The following is a 19,442-nucleotide window of genomic DNA, read 5'->3' on the forward strand; positions in this document are numbered from 1 at the left end:
GGTCGGCCGTCTCGTCCACGTCCTTCATGCTTCCTGCTGCGTGGATGAGGACAGGCGAGCTCTCAGGTTAAACTCTTCATGAGGACAGAGCGCCTTCTCCCCCTTCAGCCAGGGAGGCAGGAATATTTATACATCCGCCATCAGGGCGCTGCCGTCCTGACCTTTGACCTCCTTTATGCCGACATGTTAATTATTTATTTCATGTAAATGTCAAGGGCTGCATTTATTTACATCCTGTATCTGTGGAAAAGTACTTCAAGTGCTACATTAATAATGTTATTATTGCTCAGTATGAGCAAGGGTCTCTCACTCCAAACAAAGGAGCAGTCTGATGACATCATGAAGTACTGTGGGATCATGGGAGATGTCCTCACCAACGTTTTATTCACGTTATGTTTTGTCACATTCGCCAACTTCATCTAATCACGTTTTCCCAGAAGTGACAGCGACAGACGACTAAACGAGACATTCCCTCCAATCAGATGACGGATTTTTCTGTTTGAACATTGTTGGAAACATTCATAAAAACGTTACTTTACGTTATTTTACACCTTTAGAGCAATATTTGAACAGTTTGACGTCTGTACACTGAACACAGCCAGCAGCTGGTTAGCGTAGCTTAGCATAAAGACTGGAAACGGGGGTAAACAGCTAGCCTGGCTCTGTCCAAAGGCACAGCAACACCTCTAACTATCAGTAACTGTGATGTGCTGGATCTGTCGCCCATAGCCTCGTTCTACTGGAGCACTCGCTTTTGCAAACATTAAAATTCATTTGTCAAACTGACTGTAGCGGCTAACTGTCCTCCATTAGATCTGATCTGTCCATCAGGAGACGATCAGGTTTTGTCCAACTTCGCTCGCACTGTGGTTTCATCACGACGGGTCTCGTTAAATGAGTCGTACTCTGTTCCGCTCGACCCCCTCGTGAGCGAGGTGGTCATAAAGAGAGGCAGAGTTTACAAAAATAAAAGTTAGTGGTGCGGAAGTTGAGCTGCAGCAAACATTTCTGTCAAAGCTGTCCATTTGGTGGAAACGAGGCTGAACTGCTCCAGCAGCCCCCCATTGGTTGAGGAGGGACACCACAGCGTGTCATCGTGTCGTATGCTGTGTGACACTCACCACATGAGGTATTAATGGCGTCCCTCAGCTCGGCGTACTTCCACTTGCTCAGCTCGTACTTCTTGGCCCCGGCAGCGGCCTTGGAGGCCTGGACCTGTGGACCTCTGATACAGGAAAGAGACAAGAAGGGCGCAGGAAGTCAGCAACGGAGACCCACAGCAGTGACCTGTGGGACAGCGGCTGGGCGGGGTTACTCGCGTCAGTCTGGGTCAAAAAGGACTGACAAGTAATGTGCAGTATTCACTTGGAAAGAGGAAGTTGATGGGTGGAGTTTACAGTGTAAGTAATAACTATAACAAACAGCCTGATGTGATTTACGTCACCTGCTGACTCCTACAAACACTGTTAATCAAAGCTTTCCAGCTTTCGCTCGACTCGCTGCTCTTCAGAGCTCGGTTGTGTAACATCAGCTTTCACAGCTCAGAGCTTTTCCTTCATCGCTGTTTCTAAAAACCACCAACGATCCTGTGCTGAGGGTTTTCTGCACATTTGCTGAGACAGAGAGGGACGTAAAAGACGTCTGTGAGGAAGCCTGTTGATGATGAATGCTCAAAAATGTGATGTTATTTATCGCGTGCACTCGAATATCCTCGAGAACAAACGGAAAGAAGAGCTTTTTATGAAGACTGAGGAAAGAAAATACACCGTCTGACCGAGGCCAACGTAGAAGAGGCTAATTTAAAGGAGCTGCGTCTTATTTTATTATTTTAAATCACTTTGGAGGTAAAACTGACAGAGTCTGCTGAAAAATGGGTAAAAAACCCTCATTGCACAGCCACACTTAGTAGAGTTCAGTCAAAGTGGAAACAGGAAGTGGATCTCTGAACTGTGATGGAAGTTTTTCTTTCAAATGCTTAATTTGAAGGATGTTTACCGTAAACTCCACCCACCGGACAGCTGTCACAGTAACAGGAAGAAGAATTACTAGCTGAGGTGCAGGTCAGTGGTTTGTTGCAGCTACAGGTTCATTGTTGAGGTGAGAGCGAGGACAAACAGGGGAGTCAGATTAGCGGCGGCGTCGTTAAGAGGAAAGAGAGAGTGCTTCAAAGAGCCACGGAGGGTTTGAGAGTGACATCGTTAAAATGCATGCTGTGTCAGTCGCCAAGAAGCGCCTCTGGTAGGCCGGCGTGGAGCCGCTGTCATGGCAGCTCACTGTGCTGAATCATAAACGACAGTAGAAAGCGTGCGGCTTCTCTCCAGCTGTGGGCCGCGCTGCTGGCATGCTGCTCGCTCCTCGCGGCGCCGCTGACAGGCCTGATTAATCCGTGACCAGGATTTGCCCTTTTTAGAACACCGGGAAGTTGGAGGTGGGACCATGCTGGTTCTCTATTCCTATTGGGTGGCTCTGTGTTATGATTGGCGGGAGCTGGCCTCGGACCTGAGAGGCGACACCGTGTTCCCAGAAGCACGCGGTGGCTTTGGCAGCGAGCTGAGCGCCGCAGTCACCTTCTGCTCCTGCTTCCTGTCGCCAATTAGCCTTGGACAGGCGAGCACAGGAAGCAGGAGGAGAGGCTGGCGTCGCTTCAGCTGACATCACTCATTCACGGCTGACGCTAATGCTGAGAGGAACACGTGTGGGAAAGGCAGTGGCGGCGATCTGATGAGAAAGTCACTCACACAGATTCATCTGAGCTTTCTATAAGAGCCAGGCCTTTAAATACCCACCAGCTGCTGCAGACGATGACTGGCTGCACTGGGCAAACTGGGTGTGAAACAGGCCGCTGGTGGAAATGCTTTCAGTCAAACTTCGGTTTTGTTTAAAGCTAAAAAATCTCAACGCCTGAGCTCAGAAACTGAGCACCCAGTGGCTGGAAACACGTCTCACACCCCATCGAGGAACACCGATCAGGCTGTTGAGGCGGCGGCGGCGGCGGTCCCACTGACAGTGAAAACAGTGTTTAACGTCGTCATTACAGGAAGTTTTGTTCACATACTCGCCAAGCTGATTGTGTTTTCACTGCTTTCCAACAACAGCGAAGTGTAAAAACGTCAAAGCGGCGAACACGGCGGTCGTCCTCGTGGTCCTTCCTGTTTGTATGACTGCATGTGTGCACGCATGTGTTCGCAGGTGTTTGCTGGACAGCAGCTGTCGTTTGGGTTTAGACTCAGGAGCAGCTAAAACATCTGCACTGGAGGAACGGAGCGAAAACCAGCAGCTCAATGGTTTTTAACCAGCAGGTGTTTCACTGCTGAGGGACAGCGTGCAGCAGGAAAAGGTTCAAAGCAAACAGGAAAATAATCAGTGACTGACGGCGGATACTGAATCAGAATCAGCAAAATTTCTGCTTGGCGAATTCTTGTTTTGATCAAAAATCTCTGATTGTGATTAAACTGAAGACAGAGGCGTGGCGTCGACGAGCGATTTCTACCCACCGAGCCAGAAGTTCAGTCATTTCCTTCGCCATTTCCTCCCTAAAAAGCACGACGATCCAGGTTTGACAAAAGTTAGTGACATGTTTGTTTTTATGTAATGAAATACTGAGTGTGCAGAAATGTGCAGCAGATAAATAACATGAAGAACAAGGAGGTGAAGAGTGCCGACGTGTGGAAAACTTTCTGACTAATTTGACACTGAAAATTCATTTTGAGGGAAACGTAACGAATTTAAACACTTTGGTTCACGTACAGGAAAGATCCTGTTTTTGATCAAATACTGAAAAACTCAAAGACGACTCGAGATGAAACCACGACCTGTCCTGAACCTGGACTGAAGCCTTTGACTGGTCTGGACGTAAGAGCAGAAACACTCCAAGCCGAGTAAAAATCCTGCATTCGAAGCCTGAAGTCAGTGTGGAGAAACATTAAGAACGAAACCATCTTTAAGCATCAGCAGTAACATTAATCACAAAATCTTTTGATTTAAAGATACTTCAGAGTTTCTGAGGCAAACAGCTTGTCAGTGCTGCAGCTGGTCCAGGTGGAGCTCAGGTGAAGTGTTTCCTGCTCCGCTGGGACGTTTTATTGGATGTATTTTATAAACTGATGTTTGCTGGAAAGCAACTAAAGCTGTGAAATAAATGAGGAATAAAATGGATCTAAAGAAAAACATATTTAAGAGCTCAAAGCTTCTCTCCACGTCCGTCCAGACCTCCACCTGTAGCTGCTCTGCGGTACGAACAAACACGATTACGCTTCCCTCAAAACATGTTTCACGCATGAAGCCGCTCGTAAAGGTCGGTTTAAAGGAGATGGCTAAAAGGTCGGCGTGTGTGTGGATTTTAGGATTAAAGCCTTCACGTCTGACTTTCTCTGGACACGTCTGAGCTTCAGATGGTTTCCATGTTCTCCTCTTTAACAAACGCTGCAGTAAAATCTGTGATGAGTAACAGGAAGAGAAACAGTGTCGAGGAGCAGAGGAGCGTGCACTCCAGCATCCTCAGAGGGTGGAACGTCGTAATGTGGCCACTACTCGGGCTGACTCACGACGTGAAGCATCAGTTTCAACTCTCAGAGCGACTTTGGATGTGGGTCGCTTCAGGGTGAGAGCGGAGAGGAGTGCGAGGGAGGGAGGCTGCCGGGCGGAGGCTGCCGGGCGGAGGCTGCCGGCCGACGCTCCGCCGGCAAAACCGCAAACTGCACGGAGCACTTTAACTTTTCAGGACGCTCTGGCTAAGTGAACGCGAGTCCGGCGCCGCGCTGGGCCGCGTCGTGAAGGCGTGTTTGGTGTGTATGAGCACTGAGAGCAAACCTACATGGTCCAGCTCTTGAGTTTTGTGGTTCCAGCAGCGCTGTAAAAAGAGGATTACAGGATTATAAGACGCAGCAGCTCCGAACAATAGAACAAACCAATCAGGAGGAGGGGAGGTGATTCCTTCCCCCCGCGGCTCGTCGAGGAGCGATTCTCCTCCCACACTGACCAGAGGACACGGATTCATCGCACTGCTGAGAGGAAGGCGGACGAAAGAAGACGACTGATTTAAAAATCTGCTTAAATCTCTGATGTTGGTTCAATGCGGCCCGTGACGTTTCTCTGATTCTTCTACCAGCAGCAGACACTTTGGTTTTCTTCTGTGTTTCTATTTTGGATCATTTCCTGTGATTCTGCGCCTGTCATCATGGCCAGAAGCTGCTTGTTAATCTTGTTTCGCCATAAAATTGACTTTTATTTTTACTCAAATTATGCAGGATTGAGTTTAAACAGTAACTTTGCACTAACACACTTTTCTAAATAACTAATGTCACTTCATTACAGCTAAAAACAGCCGCGTTTAGCTTCCCTTTAATCAGTTTATTCAAAATGTGACTGAACAGTGCCCCCTGTGGCCACAGGTGGTAACTTCAGAATCATCAGGTGACAAAAATCAATCCTGCTGCTGTTTTTATTTATTCTTCTGCTTTTTGAAATGTTTATCGTTGGCAGATTAAACCCAAAGACAGAATCACAAGAAGAGTCATAAAGTCTGACAGACATTATGACTCTTTATGACTCATTATATTTCTTCTTCTTATTATTATTATTATTAAAGTTGCAGCAGGTCTAAATTTCCCTCCGTTTACTGTTTTTAGTTTTTAGTATTTTACTTTCTGTCTACCTGCTGTGAGCGTCTGCTGATCTGAGGGTTGATAATATTATTCAGTATTTAGAAAATCCAGATTGTTTGCTAATATTAGCTAACGTCGGCCACTTTAAGCTGCTGGTTTGTTTGAGAGCTGCTTTTAAAGCTCGTTTGATAGATTTTTCTTCTTCTTCTTCTTCTTCCAATTAGTAAAAACCACTTTCCCTCCTCATTGAACTCTTTAGAGAGTCGCTTCGAATCGTCCTCAGAGGTTTGATGAATACGAGCCCCGGTCATGTTTCTGCTGGACGACAATCACGTTGGTGCCACAATTAATCAAAACTGGTGCAAATCACAGAGTTCTTCTATCTGACATAAAACTAAAAACACAAGTGCTTTCTATGAGACTGGTGGGACTGCTGACAGGCTCTGTGCTCGGCTGGCAGATTGTTACAGCATGCAGGGGTTGGTTACGGTTACAGGTCAGAGGCAGGTGGGACTGGGGAGGAAATGAAAGGGTTAAATCGCCGGGTCTTACGCTGCTCTCTCTGGGGACGATGGAACTGAGGAGCCATTACTGGGAGGAAGAGAACAGAAAACAAAGAAGAAGAAAATGGTTAAACAGGATCGAGCTTTCTCCAGAAGTCTGAGGCGGATTTAAACAACAGTTTCTGAGAAAACCCGTCAAGAAGCTGAAGAAGTGCGGGAGCAAAGAGTCGGACAGAAACTCCTCACCCACCAAATGTCAAAGCGTGAAGCCGAGAAACAGGAAATCTGACTGCTCAACCTTCACGTCGACAGACTGTTTGGGCTTCACGATCATAAAACATTCAGTGTTTCTCAATCTGAATGAGCAAAGCAGCGAATCAGCTGCTCTTTGACTGATCGGTGAGAGTCTGTCCTGTCAGTCCGTCAAACCGAAGACCTGAAGCTGAACCCGTCTCAGGAGGAGCAGGAGACACAGACCAGGCTGTGGGACATGTAGAGAGCAGAAAACGTCAACTTACCCAAACCAGACCTTAACATGAGGCCACCACAGCTGGGAATCATTGGACATGTCTCTAAACGTCTCATAAGACACCTGAGTGTCTGCAACAGCAGAACAATCCCTGTTCAGGACGATGTTATTTAGAGCTTTGGCTACATAAAATACAGAGAAAAACTTATTATTTCAATCATAATGAAGCTTAGAAATCATTTTCTTCCTCGTAAACGATCCTCTCGGTGAACGCATCACGAAGCTCTTCATAGGCTGAACTCTGACAAACCTCCTGAGGGACAGAGACCAGGTTCTGCTCCAACACATGCAAACTATCTCAGCTGCTTGATCAATGAACAGAAGTCCCAAACTAAGACCTGAGACCTGGATTCAGCTCCTCAGCAGAGCCCAAATTAAGTTCCAGGATCTGGTTCAGTGAAAACCGGAGTCGGTGACGGGTCACTGAGCTGCATTAGTTTTCTCGTTAGCATAATTTCATTGGTTGTTGGGCGTAACCAAAGCTCACGGTGTCTCGTCCCTTTTCCATCCAGGCCTCCTCGAGCTTCAGGAGGAAGTTCTGCAACATGCTCCTCTTCCTCACTCCGCCTCCGTCCATGACGAAGAGTGAAAGCAAACTGCGTAGAGTGAAACACACACACACTCACACACATGCAGCGGCCGTGTTACCTGCGCAGGCCCGAGTCGTTGGCCGTCTCCTCGGGGATGAGCTCGGCCTCGCTCTGAGCGATCCTCAGCGCCAGCTCGCGGTCCCTCCTCTCCTGCTCCAGCACGGCCTGCCGGGCGGCCTCCTCCTCGCGCTCGGCGTGCAGCTGCAGCTCCATCTCCTCCTGAACACACGTCACATATTTCACATCTCAGCGTGCTCTGTGGCTCCTCAGAGCCGTCGACCATCTGCAGGTTCGACATATCAGCCAGCAAACTGACGACGATACGCTGCTTTGGTTCACGGAGGGCTCCTTCATCCAGCACTAAGAGCCTCAACATTCAGGCCTGGACGGCTCATTGCATTTCAATATTTATGTTTTTTAGTTGCCGTGAACAAACATCATTTCCCATCAGGCCTTGACCTTTGAAAGCTAAAGCTGTGGTTTTACCCGCATGACAAAGGTGTGACAGCCTGCAGGCTGTTAGAGGATGTTTACGAACATTTTATTTAAAGTACTTAAAGACAAAACTGTGTTTCTGTGAGACATCATGATCTTTAATATCATCCAAATCAAACACGTGACGTCAGCTGCTCCTATGGAAAGTTTTTCTGCAGGCAGTTTAAGTGAGGATTCAAAGTTGGGGCTGATTAACGGCGCTCAGCGGGCGAACACGCCGCTCCGCCACAAACGTCTTCGCGTGCACAGCGGGGAGCAGATTCTCCAGATTCTCTTCATGACGCCTGAGTCCTGATAGTCAGTCAGTTAAATCTGCCTCATATCAGCGCAGGAAAAACAGTCATTGAGGTTTCGATCGGAGATCCATGACCTGCGGACGTCCTTCTCAGCTGCTGCTGTTCAACAGTAACACTCACAGTTCAGTTTAGTCTGAGCAGGATGATATTTCCCACTTTGTTGCCGCTGTCGACTGTTTGTCTGTCAATCAACTCTAATCAAACACATGAAGCCATTCATGAAGCAAAAAGCAGAGGATAGCAGAGAGCTGCTGCTTTTCTCTTCTCTTTCATCCAGTAAACTGAATATATTTGGGTTTTGCACTGTTGATCCAACAAAACGAACGATCTGAAGACGCCGCTTTGGAAATTATTCAAGACATTTTTCAATATTTTATGACATTTATTTGGCTAATGTGAAAAACATTACCCCTCACTGTTACGTCTACATCTGCACACACATGAACGCCACTCTGCGCTTCATAAGCTGATCAGTAATGAACACAATCAGCTGCAGATGCATCCTGCTCCTGCAAAGACTTGACTGCTGCTCATCTGAGCTACGTGAGGAGGTGCAGCACCGGCAGACGCAACAACTTGTTGGTATTCATGAAAGCAGAAAACTCTAAATCGATGCACCGGCATGAGCGCGCAGACACCCTTCAACCCTTCAACCCTCCCACAGCCGGGGGCTGAGGAGCTGCAGCCGGGGGGGGCTGGGGCTTCACGTGGTCCGTCCTGCTCGTTAAGCGAAGGGCGGGGCTAACCTGGATGATCAATGCTTCCACCTTCCTTCATGAAACGTTTTCCACAAGTCAAACGTCTCCTTTATTGACTCAAAGGACACGAGGAGCTGAAGGCGCTCACTTCATTACCTGAAATTAGAGGAAAATCTGACCTTTGGGTTTTTTTCTTTTTTTTACAACTGGAATTCAAAAGCAGTCGGGACGGCGTGTAAAACAGAAACAGTGTTTTGGATACTTATTCTACACTCTACAGTAGATTACCCACGATGCAACTCGGGGACGGGGACAGTCCAGCCAGAGCCTGGAGCTCTGATCAGCTCACTTCTCTCTAACTACACACCAACCGACGCTGACTCGAGTGACATCACTTGAGGACTTTCATCAGTATGTGTATGCATTCACTGCAGCCACACAGAGCAGCGAGGCTTCTGCATGACTCACAAATTTATCAGCAATCAGCAGTGACGCTCATTTGTGACTCAGCTGAGAGCTGCAGCTAACCAGCACTCGCAGATCACTTTTGGGAAACTGACAGCGTTACCGTCCTGGATCGGCCTGATGGATCGGCTGATGTCGCCGCAGCATCGTGTCTTTGTGGCACCGGTTTATAATAAAAGCCTTAAAGTTATGGATGTGAACTTTGCTTTGACAGCGGTGATCATTTAATGACAGTAAACGTCACTTCCAAACGCTTTGCATCGTATTTTGGATCATAAGTGCGAACGTGTGGATAAAGAGAGGAATGAAGCTCCTGCATGACTGATGTCGCCTCCTCTCCTTAAGCTGGCTCTGCAGAGGGAGTCATGAATATTTAGATGAGCGAACGTGCCGAGAAGCCCAACAGCTCGGCGCCGGTGGAAGCGCGGGAGATTTGTGGGTAACCCAGCCCGGGGCCCCGGCCAGCAGCTTTGATCTGAGCGGCCGGCGTTTGCCACTAAAATCTACGCTTGATCTGGGCTGGGTCGACGCTCCGGGGAACCACAGGAACCGGCCGCCACGGCAGCAGATGTGCCAGACGGAGACACGGCAGATGATAACCATAAAACCCAGCGACCCGTAAAACACACTATCTCTGTGTCACACACACACTCACAAAGCAATATGTCAGCATGTGAAAACAGCACGACTGATGCATCTGCTGTATGGCCACCAAAGCACAGATCCAGTTTCTTACAAGCCAGAACTTGTTTGCATAGAAAAAAAACACACACAATACAAACAGTATTGATTCATGTGTTCACAAACCCACATGAGCACAGAACACGTGCGTGCGTGTTCACGTCTCTGTGGCATCGATCCACGAGGTTTTTAGATACGCGTCTGAGATTTCTGCCTCCAACACAGAGAACAAACAGTGTCCCTGCGCCTCCAGGACGCGCTGGGTTACGGATAATCTCCCTAAACTACCTCCACCTGCATCCACACCAAGAGTCATGACCCGCTCCGACCGGTCCTCGCAGAGACAGCAGAACACGGCGCTCGCTCAGACTCAGGGCCATCAGAGTGTGTGATGGAGAGAGATAAATCGCGGCCATGTTCCCGCCTGAACGCGGATTAGAGAAACGGGAGGATTTCAGCTTCGAGTCCGTCGGCCCGCGAAGACGAATCTGTGAGGAACCACCACAGTCGCTCTGCTTTAACTCCCATCATTCACTGCGCACAGCCACCCGGAGGCTCTTCACTCTGTTTAAACTGGACTAACATCATCTGACGTGCTGGAGAGAGACTATTTAAACTCCATCACAAGTAAAGTCCTGCACTGCAAACCTGACTCAAACATCGACTCCGTCAGTCACATTTTTATCTTCATGACTGATGCACCAACATGCCAGCAGCATGTCGACGACCGCGGCAGAGCTCATTTTGCTGATTTTATATCCTGTCAGGAGGCTTCATTTACTGCATAGCTATGCACATAATCACCACAGGGCACTCATCACGGGGAAATTTGTCCCCCCAGTATTTGTAGCTGACATTAGATTCAGATTTGTTCTCCTCCATATTTACAGTTAAAAGCAGCGGATGTGTCATTCACAGGAAGTCAAAGCTTTGGGTTCAACCTGTGGGTCCTGCTGTCAGCCCTGAAAGTTTTGAGCCCCGTCCTGAATATATCTGCTCCTCAGGATTATCTTATCTTAACATGGAGCGTTAGATGAGAGGGGAGACTACAGGGCAGCATAACGAGGCCCACAGCACAGCTATTATAAGACCTGCGAAGTTATTTTTACTGCCGTCTCCAGAGCTGTTCTCCACCTTCATGATGAAAAGTGTCCAGAGTTTGTGTGGGTTAACTCAGCAGAGTTCACACAGCTCCAACATCACTAACTAACTTTTACTTTTAGCATCTACAGTATGACGTAACCTGCGCTGAAAACACAGCTTTGAATATGACTCAGCAGGTGTGAAACATGTTAGATTAATATCTAAAACATCTGTCCTGTGGTTGCTGTCCACAGCCGGCTGTGTGTCGCATCCTTTCCTTTGAGTTCAAACACCTGCAGCGTCGCGTCGAGGGCGACGAACGCTGAAACGCGCAGCAGCTGCAGCTTCGCTCGACGTCTGACGCCGGCTGATGATCTGTGTTCTGCTTCACACCTGCAGAGGTCAGATGAGGCGCACAGACTCCAGGTTCACACACTGGATTTGTTTGAAAGCAGCCATCACGGCTGAACGATGAGCTCCAAAGCAGGACGATATTTACCTCTAAAGCAGTCGAGACGTAAAGCAGCATCACATTATCAGCACGAGCAGGAAGATTCAGCTCGTAACGCAAAGACAATGCTCCTCTGACAGCGGTAATCCAGCTGCTGTCTCCTCACTGCTCCTCTTTAATATTCAGATTGAAGCCTCCTCCTGTCACGAACGATGGAGGCAGTAATTCATCTGCACAGCGAGGTGTTTGAGTCGAGGTGAGAGTTTCAGAAAGTGACGACGGCGTCTGTGATTACAGCAGATTTCATTAAAGTGTGGAATAACTGCAGAGTCACTGATCAGAGTGCAGCAAACACAGTTTTATCAAACCCGCTCTACGAGGCAAAATAACCTATTACACTGCTGACTTCTGATGTGCGCTTCATCTCCGACTGACACCTAATTTCTGAGTGTTTGTGCAGGAGGACGTCTCTCCTGTTTCACGCCTCGCTCTGAGGAGCTCACTGCCTCTGCCATGATGAGCTCTCTGGCTTTGACTCATGTTTTAGCCTTTGTTTTTACATTTTAATCGTTAATTGTTCTTATTTGCTCTGGAGACTTTAATAAAGCTCTTTGTGAAAGAAAGACCATCTTTTTTTATTAAAAATATTTCTAATTTCATCCATTCTTCCACTGTTTCCATGGAGGTGGTGCTTCCTGGTAATTATGGAGAGCAAACCTTTCCACCTTTTCCAAACTCGCTGCAGTTAAATTTAGCGAGCCTTCAGTTCGTCTGCTATTCTGCACCTTCGTGCTAAACTGAGTGTTAGAAATCCATCCAGTGAACCGTCTGCAAGCAGCTGCTGGGTTAAAACAACAGAGGCCATCTCCTGCGTGCAGAGCGCCTGCAGCGACAGAGCCACAACCCACCTGAATCCTCCTCTCCTCCTCCTCCCTCCTCTTCCTCTCCTCCTCTTCCTGCTTCCTCTTCAGCTCCATCTCTGCTTTCCTGAGAGAGAGAACCAGGAGAGGGAAAGAGAACAGATGGAAGCAGAGAGACATAAAGAGGGAGAGGAGGGAGGAGACATTGATCAAGATGAGGAGAGAGACGAATAATGGAGGAGTGAAGGATGATAAAGGTAAAGACAGACAGAAGGAGGGAGGGAGAGATTATGTGAGTGAAGAGAAAATACTCCTCCTCCTCCTCCTCCTCCTGATGGATGCCTTATTCTTCTTCTCTGGTAGGAGTCAAAGCTTCTATTATCAGAATTAATTTGAGCATTTCACCATAAAACTGTACGAATCACATGACTGAAAACACTTAAACCTGGTACAGAGCAGCGTGATCATCGGGTCCTGTTTGAGTCCACCTGATGAACGTGAGGCCAACATTTACTCCCTTTTAGCTCCTTCTTTGGTCTCCACCAACTCCTGAGGGAAATATCTGGCTCTTTAGCAGCTAAATGCTGCGTTTTCTTCCTCAGCTAGCCTCTAACGGTGTCTGTCGGCTGCTCGGTGCTGAGCAGGTGGCGTTCATCAGAGCCTGTTTCAGGACTGAACCACAAAGAATGAGACGTAAAACCAAAACGATTCGTTAAAAGAGGCTAAAAAGCTCCACTGTGCTGCAGAGCTGGGTGAAAATCCCAAGCCGTCATTAAAAAACGGCACCTTTCCCATCAGCTCTAAGATTAACTGTTTGCAGGTTTATCCAGTGCAGGGCTGCTCTGGGCTAATTAGCCAATTATCCTGAGGATCTGATGAATCGTTTGGTCTAAAGAGAGTGAAAAGAAAGTCCAAGGTGAGGCCATTAAACTGCTTTAGTTTGAAGCCTTCGGCTTATTATCACATAAGGCAGATAAAAACAGGAAGAAGCTCAATTAAAAGAACATTTAGCATTTTTTGAGCTTGAAAAGTACTTTTCTGTTGAGCCACAAATCGACGATGAATCCACTTTTCCTGCGTCTGTTTCAGCTGCTCTTAAAGCGTTTTCTCACTCCTCGCTCTTTGCCTTTTTATTTTCGGCGTGCGCTCGCAGAGGAGCTCCGCGGCGTTGACATCTGCACGCCTTGCAGCCGACAACTTGTACTCTGTGGTCATGCAGGAATTGAAGGTTACTGTGCTGCTTCACACTCTGCAAAGTGCTCTGAATAGAAACATCAGCCCAACAGAAAGGAGAGCAGCGTCTCTGGGGTCGCAGCGTTTAAGGCCTTTAAAGCGTCAGAAGTGGAGCCTGCTGGGAGAAACTTCAGGCTTTAACACGCCTTATAAATAATGTTTGGATTAAAGCTGCACCGGATGTGTGATTAAATGGGAATCCTATAAAACAAGGAATTACAGGGTCAGTGACTTTATCAGGGTCTTCTAACGCAGCTCGTGACCTTCAGTCTGTGACCTTCAGGTCAATCTTGAGAATTCATGATTGCCAGAGGAGGAGGGTAAAGGGAAGCGAAAGTGGATCATAAAATTTGGGCTGTCGTCTCTAATGTCTTATATTAGCGGGTAGTGGTTTGTGACGAACACAATGGCCCCCATCAGTCCTCCTAAAAGGCTTTCCATGCCACTGAAGGAGGGGAGGACTGCGGGGGTCAAACATGAGAAAGGAATATGCCGCCACAGCCGAGGCAGAAAATGAAATTTTCTGCGTAACCATGTGTGGAGCGTGATGGATTCAAAGGCTCGCCGGCCGCTTACATGGTGTCATTTAGGAAATAGAGGGGGACACGTCAAGGATAGCTGGCTACCTGAGAAAAGGCCTCGAAGACTGAACAAAGCAGGCGGATTTTATTCTTTCTTAAACCGTTCCTCCTGCAGCCTTTAGCATCTTGTAGACGGACAACCCCGAGATGCTGCGATTTGCAAACTGAAGTTTGAAGCAGTTTGACAGAGTTTTGAGCACATATTCACAAAAATCAATGAAGTCGATGAGGTGAAGCGTTAAACATGTCGTCTTTGTGCTGTTCATGTCAAAAGGGATTTAACCAACCTAGCCAGCAGCGAGTGGTTAACCCCGAACGTCACAGCCGCTACGTCCACATTCATATGCTAATCCTGTCTTATCCCCTTTCCTCTGAATCACCGTGTTTACAGCTACTAACACTAACAGCTGAAGAAATCAGCCACAGAAAAGTGAGGGACTGTAACCTGCTGAGAGCTCAGTTAATTGGAGATTTGTGCTTCACCATCAGACCATGAGCTAAGTCCAGCAAATCCTGAATTAAAGGAGTTAACAAAACTCCTCGACGCTAACAAAGCTGCATCATTTAAAGTGTCCTGATATCTTTAGATCAGACAAGGAAAGGCTTCGTTAAAGCTTGTGACCCTTAATACTGCTGCTATTGTCGTCCTGCGATGGCGGACACGGGGGAACTGCAGCTTATTCTGCTGCTGCGCTCGTTGTAAATCACCCCGGACAAGAGTGTCAGCTAAGTACAGAAAATGTAAAAAAGCAACAACCCGCCTGATAACACTTTTTAACGTCTACAAAAATAAATCCTTCAGGAGCAGCGATCTCATTACGTAAATCCCGACTGGCACCTTTAAAAATGAGTCGACAGCGTTTTTCCCTGAAAAGTGGATTCTGCCGGGTCGAAACACGCCAGCTTCGACAAGTGCCTCTTAATTTTTGGCTACAGCAAAACAGAAATGTCTCATCTGCGCCTCAGTTAAGAGGCCGAACTGTAGAACCCCCTCCCACTTACAGTCGCCTGTCCTCCTCCTCCTGCTTGCGTTGCTGCTCCTCCTCCTCCCTCCTCTTCTTCTCCTTCTCCATCTCCTCCTGGATGCGCCGCAGCCGCTCGCGCTCCTCCTCCTCCTTCTTCTTGTTCTGCATGGCGGTCAGCAGCTGCTCCGACCGGACCACCAGGGCCTGGTACTCGTGGTCGATATCGAGCCGGGTCATGTGGGTGTTCTGAGACACAAAATCAGAGTCAGCTCGTGAGGACGCAGTAAAGGTTTAAGACGTGTTCAATCATGATGCTGATTGGCAGGAGGGCTTTTATTTGGGACAGAGCTTTATTTCTACAGGGCACGAGTGATTTCACCTGTTTCAAAGTTTTTCTTTTCATGACAAGAAGAACCTGATTAAGACCTTTTATTGTCAAGAGTCCAGAGTTCTCAGAGACTCAGAGACCTCATGAACTCCAGGATTCATCAGACCGTGACCCAGTGTTTCCTCGACATTCATGTAGGAGTGGCGGACCGCCGTTCCTAAATCATAGCCGCCACTGCTACAAATTTCTTTCTTTTTCCCTTTTTTTAAAGAAATACACCGCTGCCGCATATCTCCACCTTCACAGCAGAATCTGACGTTAATTACTCGCGAGAGCGTGGCCTTGAAAGTGACATCACGTCAAGCACCCAGGCACCAGGTCAGAGGGTCAGAGGAGTGTCGTCCTGGAAAACAGGACAGCGACTTACCGGAGAAAAGGTAGACTGATTAGTTTTTGTTTGCAAAATATTGACGGCCAGCTAACGTTACGTAACATATCGGTAGCTTAAGTTAATTGGGCCCAGTGCCAACTCAGTGTTGCTAACGTGAGTAAGCTAACTGGTAGCATTAGGCTAATATCTACACGCAATGCTGTAACTGCTGACTGCATTTTCAGATGAGCTTGTTCAGATATTTCTCTAAGAATCATGAGTGACGTGTCGGTTGCGAATGAAACAGCTGTTAGAGCTCTTAGAGCTCTTTGAAGTGAACGATCGGAGCAGAGTCGCTTTGTTTTGTTTTTTTTCTCGACTTTTTTTCCATTCAAGCCGCACGTGATTGGTCAACTACATGATGCGTGGCGGCTTCAGTGTGTACGCACTGAACAGGAGGGGAAGGAGCGGCGCGCACGCGTTTTCAGCCTTTCAAAAGAAATTTTGAACTGGCCATTCAATAAATTGGTTGTAAAAGTAAAATCTACAGTCAAGTGTCATTTGTTTACGCCGCCACGGCTCCCCGGAGAGCCTGCCCCCGCTGCTGAAAAACATCCTAGAGGAAACACTGCGTGACCTCAACAGAAAGCTCGACAGATCCCGTCCAGTTCAGGCTGTCAGTTCTCTCCAGCATTATCTCTTTTTTTCCTCGGAAAATGACCTCTGAGGACGACTTGATGTCGCTCATTTTTTGCAGTAATAATGAAACAGAGGCAGAAACAGCCACGAGGATAAATGTGAATGTTTCTGCCTTCCATTGGTTCTGCTGGTAATGCATCTGACAGACAGACGGATGGAGTCAATCAGCTCCTCTGACAAAGACGCCTCCGTCTCATTCTCTCAGTTTACGTCTCGGTTTTCATATTCTGGTCTGCAGCGGCTGTGATTCGAGGGTGATTCACACGACTCTAATATCTCACACTCCATAATGTCCTGCTCGGACGTGACTGAGGTTGATCTCCCGTCTTCCTTTGAAAAACTTCAGAACGCCATGGCAACGAGCTACCAACACACTGATCCTTCGCAATGCAGGGCCGAAGCTGAAAGGACTGGAGCTGAATTGACCAATCAGCACAGACGGGAAACTGTTTTCTGCCATTCTTTGAATCACTTTTTTAAGCAGCTTCACTGGTTTCATCCTCTCAAAAACAGACATTTGCTGATTTTCTTCATTTTCCGTGATTTTGGCCTGTTGCCAGACATTTCTGATGGACATTTTTCACTATTTTCTGACATAAAACAAATGATTGATTCATCCAGAAAACGATCTGCAGATTAATCACTAACAAAAATAAGATTTAGCTGCAGCGCTGGCGTGGACATATAACTGAGTTTACTTTTGGTCTCAGGTGGTCTCTCATGGTTTGGGCTCATCCCTTTAGTTCCAGTGAAGGGAAATCTTAACGCTGTTGCATACAGTAATAATTTAGGTTGTATTGCATTTCCAGCTTCGTGCCAACAGTTTTGGGAAGGCCCACAAGCACAAAGCCATAAAGGCCCATAAAGAACAGGTTTTCCCAACATGGCAACTCCAACATCCTGGATCTCACTAATATTATTATGGCTGAACAGGAGCAAATCTTTCTCACAACATGTTACAGTTAAGGCCTCTTCCACTGGTGCAAGAGCTGGTTTATATGAAATTACTGAGGCTTATTGAGGTTCATTAAAAGCAAGCAGCGGCGCTACATCACACAGCAGAGGCCTCACATTTAACAGGTGAGGCTGTTTAAAGCGTCATCATGTCAATACATGTCGAAGGAAAGATGTGCAACGCTCCAAAAACACCTGTTTGGAACACTCCACAGGTGAACAGGTTGATTGGCAACAGGTGAGAGGATCATGATCGGGCATGAGAGTTTATTTCCCGTACACACTGCCTGTCAGCATCTACAGCCGTGGACTGAAACACAGCCATCACTGAGGATGTCAGGAGTAAATCTCCACCAGAGCTTAAAAAAAATCCTACAAGAGCATCGACAGCCTCACAGTTTACAGTCGCTGTACGTTCAGGCGTCTGAAACAAACACACAAGGCGGCCGTGGAAACCTGAGGCGGGACACGTGTTGCCGCCCCACCGCGGATGAATATTCATACGCATCTGTTGTCACTGCAACCTTTCTCCTCCGACTGCCAGTCAGTCCACCAAAAAGCCGCATGGTGGAGGTTTATGTGACAGGAGCGTCTCACTGCCGAGTCCCTCGGCCAGCGTTTGTCCTAATACCAACGTTCGCTGCGACGAGCAACCGCCACGCTCAAACCTCAAGGACTCGTCTCCGGTAATAAAGCTGGGGCAGATGAAGAAGACAGCGATGCTAAATTATGAAAATTAAGCAAAGAAAACAAGTGTAGGATATTAAAGATTCATGATATTCATAGACAAGACTATCTGAAAAGTATGCGGCCTTAAAGTCAGTGAACGCACACACTTTAATCCATTCCATTTCTAATCAATTCAGCAGCAAATACCATTATGGTAATGAGAAGAGTCTCCACAGTCAGTTTGTGTAAAAACCTCCATCACACGCTCATAATGTCACAACTCTCCCTCTTTATCCAAACACATGAACTGTGTAGAAACTGGGAAACAACCTGGACTCCATCATTCATTCATTCATTCATTCATTCATTCATCTCTTCATTCATGCTGCCCATCATGTACCGAGAGTAGGAGGCACTTTACATCCTATTTTTAAAACAAAGCTCTCCATCATGTACGTGTCTGTCAGAGCGGACAGCACAACAAAGGCCTTTCACTTGGACGAATTCAGCTTTAATGACACACACGCAGCCACAGGAGGGAAACGTCAAACTGTGCCTCTCACCCACCTTGATTTTGACCATCAGGGAATCAATGGCGCCCTCCAGGTCCTGGACCTGCTTGCTCATCTCCTGTTTGCCCTCCTTCAGCCCGGCCACCACCTCGTTGAAGCGGTCCATCCTCTTCTTCAGCTTTCGCACCTTGACTAACCCGTCGATCCTAAAAAGAGGTTTAAAGGCACGATTCAGTAAAATCGGGTGTTGTGTATTCAAAAAAGTGAACGCTGACGCAGCAGAGGTTCACAGATTCAGACCAAGATTCAGAAAATCTGGATCCTACATTTCCCATAATGCATTTCTCAAATGCTTAATGACCAAAATCCAGAAGAAGCCAACACTGAGCTCAATGATCGGATGCACTTTGAAGGACCAGACAGTCTTCAAACTCCACTGCACCAGTGATTAAACTGGAGGAGGTTACAGGTACTTCTTTAACTACTGGGATCAGTGGGGGCTCCAGTTCAAACTCTATGAGACCCCTTCAGGTAAACACTTGAGCCTGGTTTATAACAGGCTTTCTGTTATAAATGTGTCGTCTCAAAGCTCAAATCCCAGATGATGCTGATCATACCACAAAGATGTCACTGGGGTTATTTGTTCAGACATCTTAAAGCTCCACCCACAGCCAAAAAGGACATTATAAAACACTGTTCAGAGGCTGCGGAGCTCCCCGTGACGGCTAAACTGACATTGATGCACGACATCGTCGGCGTGGTCTTTAAAAGAAAGGACGAGCCGCAAGGAGGGAACATTTTCTGAACTCTATTCATGATGCTGAAGCTTCAGAAGACGTCAGGCTGACTTTTGGGGGAAATGTGCATAAATGATGAG

At 47.3% G+C, this 19,442-nt stretch overlaps 1 protein-coding gene across 4 annotated transcripts in view; it reads right to left on the reverse strand.

The window, feature by feature from the left end:
- Window positions 1-19,442, reverse strand: part of myo6a (myosin VIa) — a 118,862-nt gene that overhangs the window by 12,188 nt on the left and 87,232 nt on the right. For 2 of the 4 annotated variants that reach the window (XM_070986802.1, XM_070986801.1), the window contains exons 25-30: window positions 18,621-18,771; window positions 15,071-15,279; window positions 12,303-12,381; window positions 7,284-7,444; window positions 6,156-6,194; window positions 1,122-1,225 (exon numbers count right to left, since the gene is read on the reverse strand). In XM_070986802.1, the coding sequence (XP_070842903.1) occupies window positions 1,122-1,225; window positions 6,156-6,194; window positions 7,284-7,444; window positions 12,303-12,381; window positions 15,071-15,279; window positions 18,621-18,771 (743 nt within the window). The remainder of the gene's footprint in view (window positions 1-1,121; window positions 1,226-6,155; window positions 6,195-7,283; window positions 7,445-12,302; window positions 12,382-15,070; window positions 15,280-18,620; window positions 18,772-19,442) is intronic. The other 2 variants (XM_070986804.1, XM_070986803.1) reach the window with 1 other exon arrangement.

The sequence above is a fragment of the Chaetodon trifascialis genome, chromosome 19 (assembly GCF_039877785.1).
Source record: "Chaetodon trifascialis isolate fChaTrf1 chromosome 19, fChaTrf1.hap1, whole genome shotgun sequence".
NCBI classification, from domain to species: domain Eukaryota; kingdom Metazoa; phylum Chordata; class Actinopteri; order Chaetodontiformes; family Chaetodontidae; genus Chaetodon; species Chaetodon trifascialis.